General features: G+C 42.9%; 1 protein-coding gene across 2 annotated transcripts in view; it reads right to left on the bottom strand.

Moving 5' to 3' along the window:
* Positions 1-17,663, bottom strand: part of LOC139560542 (microtubule-associated serine/threonine-protein kinase 3-like) — a 69,294-nt gene that overhangs the window by 20,059 nt on the left and 31,572 nt on the right. For both annotated transcript variants that reach the window (XM_071377403.1, XM_071377402.1), the window contains 4 exons: positions 10,026-10,183; positions 7,139-7,214; positions 3,747-3,956; positions 130-231 (listed from right to left, as the gene is read on the bottom strand). In XM_071377403.1, coding sequence (XP_071233504.1) covers positions 130-231; positions 3,747-3,956; positions 7,139-7,214; positions 10,026-10,183 — 546 coding nt within the window. The remainder of the gene's footprint in view (positions 1-129; positions 232-3,746; positions 3,957-7,138; positions 7,215-10,025; positions 10,184-17,663) is intronic.

The following is a 17,663-nucleotide window of genomic DNA, read 5'->3' as shown; positions in this document are numbered from 1 at the left end:
CTATGAAAAATAATTAACAACATCAGAGACTGGGCAAAATGCATCATGGCCGTTCTGTATCATATTAGTTGTGTCGGTTGGCAATTGCTTTAGGGAGCACAACTTCCTGAAAGAGTCTGTGAATCTTACCAGACATTCCAGTAACCTGGCTGGCCTGGAGATGATGATGAGAATCTTCTTCACCAGCTTAATGATGACGGTCACCTCCTCGCTCTCGGACCTCTCGTACGCCTGATGACCAAGACAAAACAATGCAGATAGAGACAGGTTATATGCCTGACATATGCCATAGTTACTCATGACAGGGCAGTGATTGGTATGAAACATTGGCTTCAAAACATTACCTTGTGATACTTTGGCTCTTCCGTAACAAAATAATGAGTGACTGTTCTCACGTATACAAAGATTAGGGTCAAAGAGTTCTCTGAACGGCTTCTCATTAGTTATCTGTTAGTACTTGGTTTGTCTATAATAGTGCCTTCTACGGCTGCAATCGTGTAAGCGTAACTTACTCAGTTTCACTTACAATTTTACTGCAGCATTTTTAAGCCTGAGTATCCAGGCGTGAGAATTAACTTTTTGAAAAGTCCAATTTACAATGTTCTACTAAGTCGATGCTTTGACAAAGTGATTGTGATAGGGGATCAGGGAGAACTGAGGAACCTGCAACACAGTCTAATGTGAGGGCACAACAAAGTGTACATTCAATGACAAGGTTGCATAACACTGTAATTATGTCCAGGCTGTGGTGCTTTTTTAGGAAAGAGCACATCTTCGGCCTTGGGACAAAAACTGACCCATTATAAGATGACTCAATGTTCTTAAACTCTGAGATGCATCCTATATTTGAAAAAACGAATGACCATACTTTCATAGTTTACATTAGCTACGGGGAAAAACTCAGCCAAAAAGCTCTAACAAAGCAGAACATGAAGGAAAGCCATTGTATGTAGAGCAATGGTCAAGCATTGGAAAGTGACTTAATAAGCCCTAGTTACGCAATCACAAGCAAGACTGGAGAGATCCATCTAATGTAAAATGGCAATTGCACCGGCGCCGACTAATAGTCTAGATTAGAATCCTAGCACTGTGAGAACCTATCAAACATCAAAGTCCAATACAATACAAAAATACAACACTGAGGACATTGGAGGCTTTCCAAAGTGCGATCAACGCAAAAACATTTATCTAAAAAATTAAGACAAATACTGCAGGAAACAATGCAGAAAACATTTGGTTTTCAGTGCCATTTATTTTGTGTCTCACATGTCATGTGACGTGTGAACCTTGGCTAATAACACATTCACAAATTGGGGGTGGGATACCAGTGACATCAGTAACCTGTCAGTGTAAATACACCAAAAGCAGCAGTGATTTATCTTTGGGGGATAAAACTTCAAGCACTAAATTTGACTCAGTCGGGGTAAACTGACATGCAGCAATAACTTCCTCTCCAAACGTATCATGGAGGAGGGAAAACACTCTGCATCTGACCGCAGGCCAAGTCCCTCCCCGTTGCAATTTTCACTGGACATTCGTACACACTGAATCAGACTTTTAGCTGACTCATTCAGTAGAGAGCCAATAGAAATGGCAGAGCTGCTCAGACCACAGCAATTTGACAGTGCCTAAAAGTTCCATCTGAGTACACTCGAGTAAATCTATGAGAGCCTGCCTTGTGCATACTGTATACAGTTGAAGTCGAAAGTTTACATACACCTTAGCCAAATACATTTAAACTCAGTTTTTCACAATTCCTGACATTCAATCCTAGTAAAAATTCCCTGTCTTCGGTCAGTTAGGATCACCACTTTATTTGGAGAACGTGAAATGTCAGAATAATAGTAAAGAGAATGATTTATTTCAGCTTTCATTTCATTCATCACATTCCCAGTGGGTCAGAAGTTAACACACTGTAACGGTTTTCTTCCAGGGGTGAAGGAGAGGACCAAAGTGCAGCGCGGCTAGTGTTAAACATGTTTAATAAAGAACAAGTAAAACACTACAAACAACAATACAAAATAACAAATGTGCAAAAACCGAGACAGACCTATCTGGTGCAGACAATCACAGAGACAGGAAACAAACACCCACAAAATCCCAACACAAAACAAGCCTCCTATATATGATTCTCAATCAGGGACAACGATTACCATCTGCCTCTGATTGAGAACCATATTAGGCTGGACATAGAAACAGACAAACTAGACACACAACATAGAATTCCCACCCAGCTCACGTCCTGACCAACTAAACACATACAAAACAACAGAAAACAGGTCAGGAACGTGACACACACACTCAATTAGTATTTGGTAGCCTTGCCTTAAAATTGTTTAACTTGGGTCAAACGTTTTGGGTAGCCTTCCACAAGCTTCCCACAATAAGTTGGGTGAATTTTGGCCCATTCCTCCTGACAGAGCTGGTGTAACTGAGTCAGGTTTGTAGGCCTCCTTGCTCGCACACATATTTTCAGTTCTGCCCACAAATGTTCTATAGGCTTGAGGTCAGGGCTTTGTGATGGCCACTCCAATACCTTAACTTTGTTGTCCTTAAGCCATTTTGCCACAACTTTGGAAGTATGCTTGGGGGTCATTGTCCATTTGGAAGACGCATTTGCGACCAAGCTTTAACTTCCTGACTGATGTCTTGAGATGTTGCTTCAATATATCCACATACTTTTCTTACCTCATGATGCCATCTATTTTGTGAAGTGCACCAGTCCCTCCTGCAGCAAAGCACCCCCACAACATGATGCTGCCACTCCCCGTGCTTCATGGTTGGGATGGTGTTCTTCGGCTTGGAAGCCTCCCACTTTTTCCTCCAAACGTAACGATGGTCATTATGGCCAAACAGTTCTATTTTTGTTTCATCAGACCAGAGGACATTTCTCCAAAAAGTACGATCTTTGTCCCCATGTGCAGTTGCAAACCGTAGTCTGGCTTTTTTATGGCGGTTTTGGAGCAGTGGCTTCTTCCGTGCTGAGCGGCCTTTCAGGTTATGTCGATATATGACTCGTTTTACTGTGGATATAGATACTTTTGTACCCGTTTCCTCCAGCATCTTCACAAGGTCCTTTGCTGCTGTTCTGGGATTGATTTGTACTTTTCGCACCAAAGTACGTTCATCTCTAGGAGACAGAACGCGTCTCCTTCCTGAGCGGTATGACGGCTGCGTGGTCCCATGCTGTTTATACTTGCGTACTATTGTTTGTACAGACGAACGTGGTACCTTCAGGCGTTTGGAAATTGCTCCCAAGGATGAACCAGACTTGTGGATGTTTACAATTTTTTTCTGAGGTCTTGGCTGATTTCTATGGATTTTCCCATGGTGTCAAGCAAAGAGGCACTGAGTTAAGGTAGGCCTTGAAATACATCCACAGGTACACCTCCAATTGACTCAAATTATGTCAATTAGCCTATCAGAAGCTTCTAAAGCCATGACATAATTTTATGGAATTTTCCAAGCTGTTTAAAGGCACAGGCAACTTAGTGCATGTAAACTTCTGACCCACTGGAATTGTGATTGTTTCACTGTCTGTAAACAATTGCTGGAAAAATGATGTGTGTCATGCACAAAGTAGATGTCCTTACCGCCTTGCCAAAACTATAGTTTGTTAACAAGAAATTTGTGGAGTGGTTGAAAAATTAGTTTTAATGACTCCAACAAAAGTTTATGTAAACTTCCGACTTCAACTGTATACTGCATTATACGTTAGCTTAGTCATCCCAAAAAATTCAGCCTACCTCATGCAGTAGCTTCTCCAGGTTCTCCTGTAGCTCTATGAAGTAGCGTGAGGTGACCAGGCCCATCTGGGACTTGTCTAGGCAGTCTCTGGCCAGCTCCACTAGCTGGTGCTGGATGAAGCCCAGCACGCCGTCGGCCAGGGGCAGGTTGCTGTCTGGGGAGCAGTCGGCGAGGATGTCCAGCAGACGCCCCTCCATCTGGGCTGTTGCCTGGAAAATCACATTACATTTTATGATAAACTTTATCTAAAGTGCATTTCACAAATACAGTGCATTCGGAAAGTATTCAGAAACCTTCCCATTTTCCACATTTTGCTACGTTACAGCCTTAGGTGAAATGCAATTCTTTCCCTCATCAACCTACACACAATACCTCATAATGTACAAAAAATGTAAAACAGAAATACCTTATTTACATAATTATTTAGACCCTTTGCTATGAGACTCGAAATTGAGCTCAGGTGCATCATGTATCCATTGATCATCCTTGAGATGTTTCTACAACTTGGAGTTCACCAGTGGTAAATTCAATTGATTGGACATCATTTTGAAAGGCACACACCTGTCTATATAAGGTCCCACAGTTGACAGTGCATGTCAGAGCAAAAACCAAGCCATGAGGTTGAAGGAATTGTCCATAGAGCTCCGAGACAGGATTGTGTCAAGGCACAGATCTGGGGAAGGGTACAAAAAATGTCTGCAGCATTGAAGGTCCCCAAGAACACAATGGCCTCCATCATTCTTAAATGGAAGAAGTTTGGAACCACCAAGACTCTTCCTAGAGCTGACTACCCGGCCAAACTGAGCAATCGGGGGAGAAGGACCTTGGTCAGGGAGGTAACCAAGAACCCAATGGTCTCTCTGACAGATCTCCAGAGTTCCTCTGTGGAGATGGAAGAACCTTCCAGAAGAACAACCATCTCTGCAGCACTCCACCAATCAGGCCTTTATGGTAGAGTGGTCAGACGGAAGCCACTGTTTAGTAAAATGCACATGACAGCCCGCTTGGAGTTTGCCAAAGGGAACCTAAAGAACTATCAGACCATGAGAAACAAGATTCTCTGGTCTAATGAAACCAAGATTGAACTCTTTGGCCTGAAAGCCAAGCGACACGTCTGGAGGAAATCTGGCACCATACCCACGGTGAAGCATGGTCAAATCAAATCAAATTGTATTGGTCACATACACATGGTGAACAGATGTTAATGCGAGTGTAGCGAAATGCTTGTGCTTCTAGTTCCGACCGTGCAGTAATATCTAACAAGTAATCTAACAATTTCACAACAACTACCTTATACACACAAGTGTAAAGGAATTCATAAGTATATGTACATGTAAATATATGGATGAGCGATGGCGTGTGGCATTTGCAAGATGCAGTAGATGGTATAGAGTACAGTAAATACATATTAGATGAGTAATGTAGGGTATGTAAGCATTATATAAAGAGGCATTGTTAAAAATGACATTTATTACATCCAATGTTTTATTATTAAAGTGGCTAGAGATTGAGTCAGTATGTTGGCAGCAGCCACTCAATGTTAGGGATGGCTGTTTAACAGTCTGATGGCCTTGAGATAGAAGCTGTTTTTCAGTCTCTCGGTCCCTGCTTTGATGCACCTGTACTGACCTCGCCTTCTGGATGATAACGGGGTGAACAGGCAGTGGCTCGGAAGGTTGTTGTCCTTGATGATCTTTTTGGCCTTCCTGCTACATCGGGTGGTGTAGGTGTCCTGGAGGGCAGGTAGTTTGCCCCCGGTGATGCGTTGTGCAGACCTCACTACCCTCTGGAGAGCCTTATGGTTGCGGGCGGAGCTGTTGCCGTACCATGCGGTGGGTGATACAGATGCACAATCATGGGCATCCTGTCGGACTGTAAAAGTTTGTGAGTGTTTTCGGTGACAAGCCAAATTTCTTCAGCTTCCTGAGGTTGAAGAGGCGCTATTGCACCTTCTTCACCACGCTGTCTGTACGGGTGGACCATTTCAGTTTGTCCCTGATGTGTACGCCGAGGAACTTAAAAAACTCTCCACCCTCTCCACTACTGTCCCGTCGATGTGGATAGGGGGGTGGTCCCTCTGCTGTTTCCTGAAGTCCGCGATCATCTCCTTTGTTTTGTTGACGTTGAGTGTGAGGTTATTTTCCTGACACCACACTCCGAGGGCCCTCACCTCCTCCCTGTAGGCCGTCTCGTTGTTGTTGGTAATCAAGCCTACCACTGCAGTGTTGTCTGAAAACTTGATGATTGAGTTGGAGGCGTGCATGGCCACGCAGTCATGGGTGAAAAGGGAGTACAGGAGAGGGCCCACCCTTGTGGGGCCCCTGTGTTGAGGATCAGCGGGTGGAAATGTTGTTTGCTACCCTCACCACCTGTGGTAAGCCAGTCAGAAAGTCCAGGACCCAGTTGCACAGGGAGGGGTCGAGACCCAGGGTTAATGACGAGTTTGGAGGGTACTATGGTGTTAAATGCTGAGCTGTAAATCGATGAACAGCATTCTTACATAGGTATTCCTTTTGTCCAGATGGGTTAGGGCAGTGTGCAGTGTGATTGCGATTGCATCGTCTGTGGACCTATTGGGGCGGTAAGCAAATTGGAGTGGGTCTAAGGTGTCAGGTAGGGTGGAGGTGATATGATCCTTGACTAGTCTCTCAAAGCACTTCATGATGACGGTGAGTGCTACGGGGCGATAGTCGTTTAGCTCAGTTACTTTAGCTTTTTTGGTGGTGGCAGCATCATGCTGTGGGGATGTTTATCAGCGGCAGGGACTGGGAGACTAGTCAGGATCAAGGTAAAAGATTAACGGAGCAAAGTACAGAGAGATCCTTGATGAAAACATGCTCCAGAGTGCTCAGGACCTCAGACTAGGGCGAAGGTTCACCTTCCAACAGGACAATGACCCTAAGCACACAGCCAAGACAACACAGGAGTGGTTACGGGACATGTCCCTGAATGTCCTTGAGTGGCGCAGCCAGAGCACAGACTTGAACCCGATCAAACATCTCTGGTGAGACCTGCCAAGCTTGTAGCGTCATACCCAAAAACACTCGATGCTGTAATCACTGCCAAAGGTGCTTCAACAAAGTATTGAGTAAAGGGTCTGAATACTTATGTAAATGGTTTATTTCCTTTTATTACATTTTTCTTTCTTTCAAAACATTTCTAAAAACCTGTTTTTGCTTTGTCATTATGGGGTAGTGTGTGTAGATTGATGAGGGAAAAAAATTATTGAAACCATTTCAGAATAAGGCTGTAACGTAAGAAAATGTGGAGAAGCAGATCAAAGTGAAATATAAAAGTAAACAAGATGAACGTATTTAGATCAGACGTGTACATGATGAATCTATTGATGTGCTAGGAAAAGCAGTGTGGCGAGTCAGGAAATAACACCTACCTTGGGAAAGCGCTCTTTGTAAACGTGATTCATCATTACAATCTCATTATCAAAGGTGCCACATGTCCGACCAGGGCTGGAGGAAGACAAGACAATCACAGTCCAGTTCTTCATTTGAGTACGAATAATCTTAGCGTTATGACTATTAGAACTTTCAAACAGAGTAGAAATTCAAAAGTAAGCACAAAAAAACATCAAATGCCACTTATGGCGAAGTTTAGTTCAACAGTTATGTAGTCATGACCACACTTGTCTTCACTTGGGTTTGATTACATGGGTGCCCAGGAGTGTAGGGCTCCCCCTTAATAAATCAGGACAGTCTCATCAGGATCCCGTTAACCGTTAAAAAGGTGCAATATGCAGAAATCCCTCCGCCATTTCCTGGTTGCTAACATTCTAATAGTTCATGTGACAAAACAAGCAGTCATTGTTTAGAGAATCATTGTACCATCTAAACCGCTGTGAAATATATTTTCCATAACCCAAAATATTGTATTTTCAGCAGTTTGAAGCTGGTGTACAAAACCGAAAGTGAAAGACACGAAAACTAAACTTAACGGGAAGCATAGAAATATCACACATAGAACAGATCTACCGCTTTTTATACTTGCTTTCAATGAGAATGACAGATCTATAACTCACATTTCTATGTGAATTTGGTCAGGTCGCCCAATAAGTTATCTACTGCAGCTTAAAAAAAATATCAACATTTGTCCAGACAGTTATTTCTAGGTCACGCCAAAGAACATCTGTGTAATATAACCCTTTGCCTTGTTTGAAATTAATCTGACCGACATTAAAAAATGTCTTAATTTTGTTAAATAATGTATTAAAATAATAAGGATAAAGATTTGACCATCAGAATCTCCCTTTGGCCTCTCTCTGGGCATTTCGGACTTCAAAAAAATTGTTGAAAGAGGAGCCGGAAAACTGCAGCATACACGTTTTGCTTTTTCTTATTTTAAATTAAGTTAGCAAACTTGCCCACCACAATTGCAACCTCAAACAGCTGGCCAAGTCCTGGTATTCAAACTCCAACAAACAGAGTTTAAGAATAACATTTGGTGTCAACAAAATATACAATTGAAGTCGGAAGTTTACATGCACTTAGGTTAGAGTCATTAAAACTCGTTTTTCAACCACTCCACAAATTTCTTGTTAACAAACTATAGTTTTGGCAAGTCGGTTTTCCAACAATTGTTTACAGACAGATTATTTCACTGTATCACAATTCCAGTGGGTCAGAAGTTTACATTTACTAAGTTGACTGTGCCTTTAAACAGCTTGGAAAATTCCAGAAAATTATGTCATGGTTTAAAAGCTTCTGATAGGCTAATTGACATCATTTCAGTCAATTGGAGGTGTACCCGTGGATGTATTTCAAGGTCTACCTTCAAACTCAGTGCCTTTTTGCTTGACATCATGGGAAAAGCTAAATAAATCAGCCAAGACCTCAGAAAAAAAAAATGGTAAGTCTGGTTCATCCTTGGGAGCAATTTCCAAACCCCTGAAGGTACCACATTCATCTGTACAAACAATAGTACGCAAGTATAAACACCATGGGACCACGCAGCAGTCATACCGCTCAGGAAGGAGACGCGTTCTGTCTCCTAGAGATGAACGTACTTTGGTGCAAAAAGTGCAAATCAATCCCAGAAGAACAGCAAAGGCCCTTGTGAAGATGCTGGAGGAAACAGGTACAAAAGTATCTATATCCACAGTAAAATGAGTCCTATAGCGACATAACCTGAAAGGCCGCTCAGCAAGGAAGAAGCCACTGCTCCAAAACCGCCATAAAAAACCCAGACTACGGTTTGCAACTGCACATGGGAACAAAGATTGTACTTTTTGGAGAAATGTCCTCTGATCTAATGAAACAAAAATAGAACTGTTTGGCCATAATGACTGTCGTTATGTTTGGAGGAAAAAGTGGGAGGCTTGCAAGCCGAAGAACACCATCCCAACCGTGAAGCATGGGAGTGGCAGCATCATGTTGTGGGGGTGCTTTGCTGCAGGAGGGACTGGTGCACTTCACAAAATAGATGGCATCATAAGGTAAGAAAATTATGTGAATAAATCAATTCTCTCTACTATTATTCTGACATTTCACATTCTTCAAATAAAGTGGTGATCCTAACTGACCGAAGACAGGGAATTTTTACAACGATTAAATGTCAGGAATTGTGAAAAACTGAGTTTAAATCTATTTGGCTAAGGTGTATGTAAACTTACGACTTTTGTAAACTGTATGTTTACAAATGCAACAGCGGGCTCCTTTGTATGTACATTTGTTGTCATATTATCGTGTTTGTGAGAGACTGGTTGCTCTCATAGCACTGTCTAGTTAAAATGCTACGTATAATGGCCACGAAACTTTGGTGTCAACATGGAGGCCTGTTGACTAAAATCTGCCCTATATATCTGTGTCACTAGCAAGCACGGTCTTAGCAGCTCGGTGCTGGCTGGCCCACGCAGTACACGTCACAGGAAATCTGACCACATCAAAGCACAGCAGACACTCCTAACGCCTGTACAACAGCCTCTTTCTAACCACCACGAGAACCAGATGGGTCAGAGACATGTCTGTGTTTTAATGAGGGGTGACTAACTGACTAGGAGACACCATGATGTAAGAACATAAACACTATTATGCAAACAGAGCCTGGATGAAGTCAACAATCTTGCTATTCAATAGCTTATGCAAAGTCGATGGAAAAGCCTATGCACAGATAAGAATCCACACAAATGTTTGTCAAAGGAAGTACTGTGATTGAGATAAAGCCAATAAGTAAGAAGTTACTGTACTTAAAACATCCTATAAATGTTTTATTTTGGGGTGAACTGTCCCTTTAAGGGTGTTGGTGATCTGATAGGTGGGTGTGCCTACCTGAGACTGCGGGAGCGGAGCCTCACGGGGGGTGAGGGCTGCCCCTCCTCGTCCGCTACACTCTCCGTGCTCCGGAAGTGTTTAAACAGGAAATGAAGCTCATCTGCCGTGGGCTGGAAGGGCAGCTGGTGCAAGAGCTCCTGGGAGGAGGAAGAGGACTGGGGGAGGAAAAGAGAGAGAGAGAAGAGAGAGGGAGAAAGGAGGGGTAGCGAGAGAGAGTGAGGAGATAGGGAGAGAGAGGATAGCGAGAGAGAGAGAGAGAGATTGAGAGATCAGTATGTGTTCCAACATATTACATGGTCCCTGAGGCCTTGATACATCAATAAGCCAGAGCTCGGTAAATACACTACCATTCAAAAGTTCGGGGTCACTTAGAAATGTCCTTAAAATTGTCCATTATAATAACATAAAATGTATCAGAAATACAGTGTAGGCATTGTTAATGTTGTAAATGACTGTTGTAGCTGAAAATGGCTGTTTTTTAATGGAATGACTACATAGGCCCATTATCAGCAACCATCACTCCTGTGTTCCAATGGCACGTTGTGTTAGCTAATCCAAGTTTATCACTTTAAAAGGATAATTGATCATTAGAAAACTATTTTGCAATTATGTTAGCACAGCTGAAAACTGTTGTGCTAATTAAAGAAGCAATAAAACTGGCCTTCTTTAGACTAGTTGAGTATCTGGAGCATCAGCATTTGTGGGTTCGATTACAGGCTCAAAATGGCCAGAAACAAAGACCTTTCCTCTGAAACTCATCAGTCTATTCTTGTTCTGAGAAATGAAGGCTATTCCATGCGAGAAATTGCAAAGAACTGAAGATCTCGTACAACGCTGTGTACTACTCCCTTCACAGAACAGCGCAAACTGGCTCTAACCAGAATGGAAAGAGGAGTGGGAGGCCCTGGTGCACAACTGAGCAAGAGGACAAGTACAATAATGTGTCTAGTTTGAGAAACAGACACCACACAAGTCTTCAACTGGCAGCTTCAATAAATAGTACCCACAAAACACCAGTCTCGACGTCAACAGTGAAGAGGCGACTCCAGGATGCTGACCTTCTAGGCAGAGTTGCAAAGAAAAAGCCATATCTCAGACTGGCCAATAAAAATAAAAGATTAAGATGGGCAAAAGAACACAGACACTGGACAGAGGAACATTGGAAAAAGGTGTTATGGACAGACGAATCTAAGTTTGAGGAGTTCGGATCACAAAGAAGAACATTTGTGAGATGCAGAAAAAATGAAAAGATGCTGGAGGATTGCTTGACGCCATCTGTCAAGCATGGTGGAGGCAATGTGATGGTCTGGGGGTGCTTTGGTGGTGGCAAATTGGGAGATGTGTACAGGGTAAAAGGGATCTTGAAGAAGGAAGGCTATCACTCCATTTTGCAACGCCATGCCATACCCTGTGGACGGCGCTTAATTGGAGCCAATTTCCTCCTACAACAGGACAATGACCCAAAGCACAGCTCCAAACTATGCAATAACTATTTAGGGAAGAAGCAGTCAGCTGGTATTCTGTCTATAATGGAGTGGCCAGCACAGTCACCGGGTCTCAACCCTATTGAGCTGTTGTGGGAGCAGCTTGACCGTATGGTTCGTAAGAAGTGCCCATCAAGCCAATCCAACTTGTGGGAGGTGCTTCAGGAAGCATGGGGTGAAATCTCTTCAGATTACCTCAACAAATTGAAAACTAGAACACCAAAGGTCTGCAAGGCTGTAATTGCTGCAAATGGAGGATTCTTTGACGAAAGCAAAGTTTGAAGGACACAATTATTATTTCAATTAAAAATAATTATTTATAACCTCATCAACGTCTTGACTATATTTCCTATTCATTTTGCAACTAATTTCATGTATGTTTTCATGGAAAACAAGGTAATTTCTAAGTGACCCCAAACTTTTGAACCGTAGTGTATGTGCATGATGCAATCAAAGACACACCCTTCGTAAACTAATTTTCTATGTTCATTTTAAAAGTGCTGACAAAACAAACAGTGTTGCATAGACTTCAGGTTAGTTCAGGTCTGAAAATAAAGGAGATAATGGCTGAAAAGATTTCCCTTAGGAAATGTAGACCATCACACTGCTTTACTATGTATTATACTGTGAGACAAATGCTAATGCTTAGTAGATAAACTGTCTTTGATGCTTCTACAGCGCGAACTATATTTCTCAGTTAAATAGGATTTTGTGGGAATGTGCAATAAGGGCACAACATCCTCCATCCAGTTGGGTCTAAAAAAGGATTCTGTGAGCTTTCAGTGTGTCACCAGAACCTGTATTTCTATCCATGACAGACCAAGGCGCTGTTGGCTGTGTGTATTCTTCATTTCAAATCAAATGCACGACACGCAGACAGTGGAAATTATGAGCTCAAAATTATAAGCTCGTGTTTCACAGGAGGCGAGGGTCCGACGCTCATCTGACCGGAGGAACGCTCCCGAGGAGGAAACCGGAGAGGCACCCGTACCTAGTGCTACATAAAGAGGTTACTGACACTGGGCACTGAATGGGGTATTGTGTGGGAGGGACTGACCTCACTGCCATGCATTTAGCCATAGAAAATCACAGTCCAGACATAGGACCCTGGTTAGGACGGGACCTGGTTAGGACGGGACCTAGTTAGGATGGGCCATGGTTGGATGCCCTGGGTTTGACTTCCTGTATACTGTGCAGTACGAGGAAATGTGCAACATCATCAAGTACTTTTCTCTGGCTGGTGATGTACAGTTTTCCACAGGTCTAGTGTTAATTATTATCCTGGGTTTCCCTACATTTCCTGGGCTTCCAACACCCAAACTTTCCATTCAAACCAATAGGTGACTAATTATCTTGGGCTGGGGAAAAAAATAATAGCTAGGAAAAGGGGCCCGCAACACTGAAATGGTGCTGGGAGAAACACAAGCAGTGCAAAGGCACCAGCCAATGCCCTGACACTTTGTAAAAAGATCAGAGATTATTTCACTTCAAATTATGTCACTAATGGATTTTAATCATGAGGGTAAATTAATAAATCATTGTGCAAAAACGTTTAAAAACAGTGTAGTCATCTTCCGAAGTTCCTGTCTTAAGTCAGCTCTACCATAACTCCCTCAAGCCGAAACACTGATGAAAAGCTTAAGATGGATGAGGAGGGCTTGCGAGGTGTTTCATCAGTATTACTGTTCTCCCATGAGGTGACTCATGTTCCCTGCTCTTTTGACTCGGTCACACAGCTGGCTTACATAATTCACAGACATGCTGAAAGGAAACCACGGACACTCAACCTTTTGTAGGGGACACAGCCAGTGAACAATATAGAGATGAACATAAATCCATTCTTTGGTGAATCATAAATGTCCATGTGAAGGCCAGGAGACTTAAATCTGGGAACAAGGACAAGCAACACACACAGAATATCCCAGACAAGCGTCCAAAAAGACAGAATAACCCAAACGAGCTCCCAAAAAGACAGAATAACCCAAACGAGCTCCCAAACAGACAGAATATCCCAAACGAGCGCCCAAAAAGACAGAATATCCCAAACGAGCGCCCAAAAAGACAGAATATCCCAAACGAGCTCCCAAAAAGACAGAATATCCCAAACGAGCTCCCAAAAAGACAGAATAACCCAAACGAGCGCCCAAAAAGACAGAATAACCCAAACGAGCTCCCAAAAAGACAGAATATCCCAAAGGAGCACACATTTTGTGCATGTGCCTCGTCTTCCCTGGTTCCTGTTTAGCAGTCTTCTCGTGTACCATATGTCTTACTAGCGTTGGGCGATATCTAATGAATTTGAATGTATGTTTTAGCACGATATACCAAATGCCTGTGTAACAGGGTTGGTTATGTTTCCACTTGACACTGCAGAAATATGGATTCCATGTTTATGTATTCCTATTGGTTGGTAGAATTTACATATCAATAAGGTGCTATACCATTGGTCATGCTTGCAGATACAGGGAGACCGCAAACAAATTCTTCCCAGTCTGATATTGACATGCAAGCAGTAGGTCACGTTCTAAAATACTGTATTTTATTTTCATATTTACAATGTGCACGAGTTCACTATGTACATGTCCTGATGTTTGGGGTCACTTAGAAGTGTCCTTGTTTTTGAAAGAAAAGCAAATTTTTTGTCCAATAAAATAACATCAAATTGATCAGAAATACAGTGTAGACATTGGTAATGTTGAAAATGACTATTGTAGCTGGAAACGGCTGATTTTTAAAGGAACATCTACATAGGCGTACAGAGGCCCATTATCAGCAACCATCACTCCTGTGTTCCAATGGCACGTTGTGTTAGCTAATCCAAGTTTATCATTTTAAAAGGCTAACACAACGTGCCATTGGAACACAGGAGTGATGGTTGCTGATAATGGGCCTCTGTACGCCTACGTAGATATTCCATTAAAAAAATCTGCTTTTTCCAGCTGCAAGAACAGCTCAAATACTCAAAAAAGAGAGACGACAGTCCATCATTACCTTAAGAGAGGTATTCCCAAATTGGGGTACGCGCAATGTCATCGGGAGTACGTCAAATACACATTTTCTTCCTTCACATTTTCAGTGAGTTTTTTCCCCCCTCGCCTGAGTAGCCTCATTTCACTGCCAAAAATACAATTAAACCATCCAGTGTTCAGCGAAATAACAACAACGTCAAATACAGGTATCCTAGTCAAATAATTAAACATCCAATCACATTAACCGTTACTCTCTCGCGGGAATTCCACTAACGGTCCGTATGTAGCCAAACGTAGCTGGTGCTCATGTTGGTATCTGTACTGATGGCACAAAAGCCATGACAGGGAGACATAGTGGAGTGGTAACGCACGTGCAAGCAATTGCTCCCGACGCCACTTGGGTACACTGCAGCAGTCAAGAGGCTCTTGCTGCCAAGGGAATGCCTGACAGCTTGAAAGACATTTTGGACACAACAGTGAAAATGGTTAACTTTGTTAAAGCAAGGCCCCTGAACTCTCGTGTATTTTCTGCACTATGCAATGATATGATGGGTAGCGACCATGTAACACTTTTACAACATACAGAAGTGCGCTGATTATCAAGGGGCAAAGTATTGACACATTTTTTTAAATTTAGAGACCATCATTTCCACTTGTCTGACCGCTTGACTGATGATGAGTTTCTCATAGGACTGGCCTATCTGGGTGATGTTTTTTCCTCGCCTGAATGATCTGAATATTAGGATTACAGCGACTCTCCGCAACTATATTCAATGTGCATGACAAAATTGAAGCTATGAATAAGAAGTTGGAGCTCTTCTCTGTCTGCATTAACAATGACAACACACAGGTCTTTCCATCATTGTATAACTTTGTGTGCAAATGAACTCACGTTTACCAACAATGTCAAATGTGATATAGCAAAGCACCGAAGTTGGGTGCACAATTACGCAGGTGCTTTCAGATGACACAAACAACTGGATTCGTTATCCCTTTCATGCCCTGCCTCCAGTCCACTTACAGATATCTGAACAAGAGAGCCTCTTCGAAATTGCAACATGCGGTTCTGTGAAAATGTAATTTAAATCAGAAGCCACTGACAAATTTCTGGATTGGGCTTCGCTCAGAGTATCCTGCCTTGGCAAATCGCGCTGTTAAGACACTGATGGCCATTGCAACCACGTACCTATGCGAGAGTGGATTCTCGGCCCTCACTAGCATTAAAACTAAATAGAGGCACCGACTGTGTGTGGAAAATGATTTAAGACTGAAACTCTCTCCAATACAACCCAACATTGCAGAGTTATGTGCATCCTTTCAAGCACACCCTATTCACAATTTTCAATGAACAAATAAGGTTTTATGTGTAAGATGGTTAGATAAATATCAAAATGATTGATTATTATTATAAGAGCTCTTTGTCACTTCCCACAAGCCAGGTTACGACTAACATGCTGACCAGACCGGACACATCGCATGCGTGAGCGTCGCAAAATAAATGTAGAAATCCATGTTATTCAATTATTGCACCCACACTGCTCACACGCGGCAACGAGCGTCTGCGTTACCAAGGGCTAAAATAGAAGTCATTCCTATTTCTGACACAGATCGGCCGTTTTATATGTGGATTAATTGTCGGAGTAGAGGTCCTTGTGCATTTCAGGTAAAATAACAACTCAATGTTTATATCCCAGGACAAATTAGCTAGCAAGTGCAAGCTAACTAGCTAAATTGCCATACATGTTTAATGCTTTTCGACCTGTCCCCAAATTAATGTCATTGGTTCAGAGTTTGTTTTGATATTTTAACCTGCGTGTCGTGATCGCATTTGGTTTAGGGGGACAAAATAAATGTATGCACGATGGCGCAATCACTAGCCAGCCTCCACCCAGTACCCTCCCCGGAACTTAGTCACGGTCACTAGCCGGCTACCACCCGGTTACTCAACCCTGCATCTTAAATGCTGCCCTATGTACATAGACATGGAACAGCAGAGGCTCCTCAGAGGAGGAAGGGGAGGACCATCCTCCTTATGGAATTTAATAAAAATAGTGAAACATGAAAAAAGTTATCCTTTTTAGATAAAACTATACTAAATTTATTCACGTCACCAAATAATTACTTAAAACACACTGTTTTGCAATGAAGGTCTAAAGTTACCTCAACAGCACTCTGTAGGGTAGCACCATGGTGTAGCCAGAGAGCTAAACTCAGCAAAAAAAGAAACGTCCTCTCACCGTCGACTGAGTTTATTTTAAGCAAACTTAACGTGGAAATATTTGTATGAACATAAGATTCAACAACTGAGACAAACTGAACAAGTTCCACAGACATGTGACTAACAGAAATTGAATAATGTGTCCCTGAACAAAGGGGGGGGGGGGGGGGGGTCAAAATCAAAAGTAAGTCAGTATCTGGTGTGGCCACCAGCTGCATTAAGTACTGCAGCGCATCTCCTCCTCATGGACTGGAACAGATTTGCCAGTTCTTGCTGTGAGATGTTACCCCACTCTTCCACTCAGGCACCTGCAAGTTCCCGGACATTTCTGGGGGGGAAAGGCCCTAGCCCTCACCCTCCGATCCAACAGGTCCCAGACGTGCTCAATGGGATTGAGATCCGGGCTCTTTGCTGGCCATGGCAGAACACTGACATTCCTGTTTTGCAGGAAATCACACACAGACCGAGCAGTATGGCTGGTGGCATTGTCATGCTGGAGGGTCATGTCAGGATGAGCCTGCAGGAAGGGTACCACATGAGGGAGGAAGATGTCTTCCCTGTAATGCACAGCGTTACAACAAGCTCAGTCCGATGATGCTGTGACACACCGTCCCAGACCATGACGGATCTTCCACCTGCAAATCGATCCCACTCCATAGTACAGGTCTTGGTGTAGTGCTCATTCCTTTGACGATAAACGCGAATCCGACCATCACCCCTGGTGAGACAAAACCGCGACTCGTCAGTGAAGAGCACTTTTTGCCAGTCCTGTCTGGTCCAGCGACGGTGGGTTTGTGCCCATAGGCGACATTTTTGCTAGTGATGTCTGTTGAGGACCTGCCTTACAACAGGCCTACAAGCTCTCAGTCCAGCCTCTCTCAGCCTATTGCGGACAGTCTGAGCACTGATGGAGGGATTGTAAGTTCCTGGTGTAACTCGGGCAGTTGTTGTTGCCATCCTGTAC

Source organism: Salvelinus alpinus, chromosome 30, assembly GCF_045679555.1.
Source record: "Salvelinus alpinus chromosome 30, SLU_Salpinus.1, whole genome shotgun sequence".
NCBI lineage: Eukaryota > Metazoa > Chordata > Actinopteri > Salmoniformes > Salmonidae > Salvelinus > Salvelinus alpinus.
Note: the sequence above shows the minus strand (reverse complement) of the source record. Positions and strands in the feature narration are given on the sequence as shown.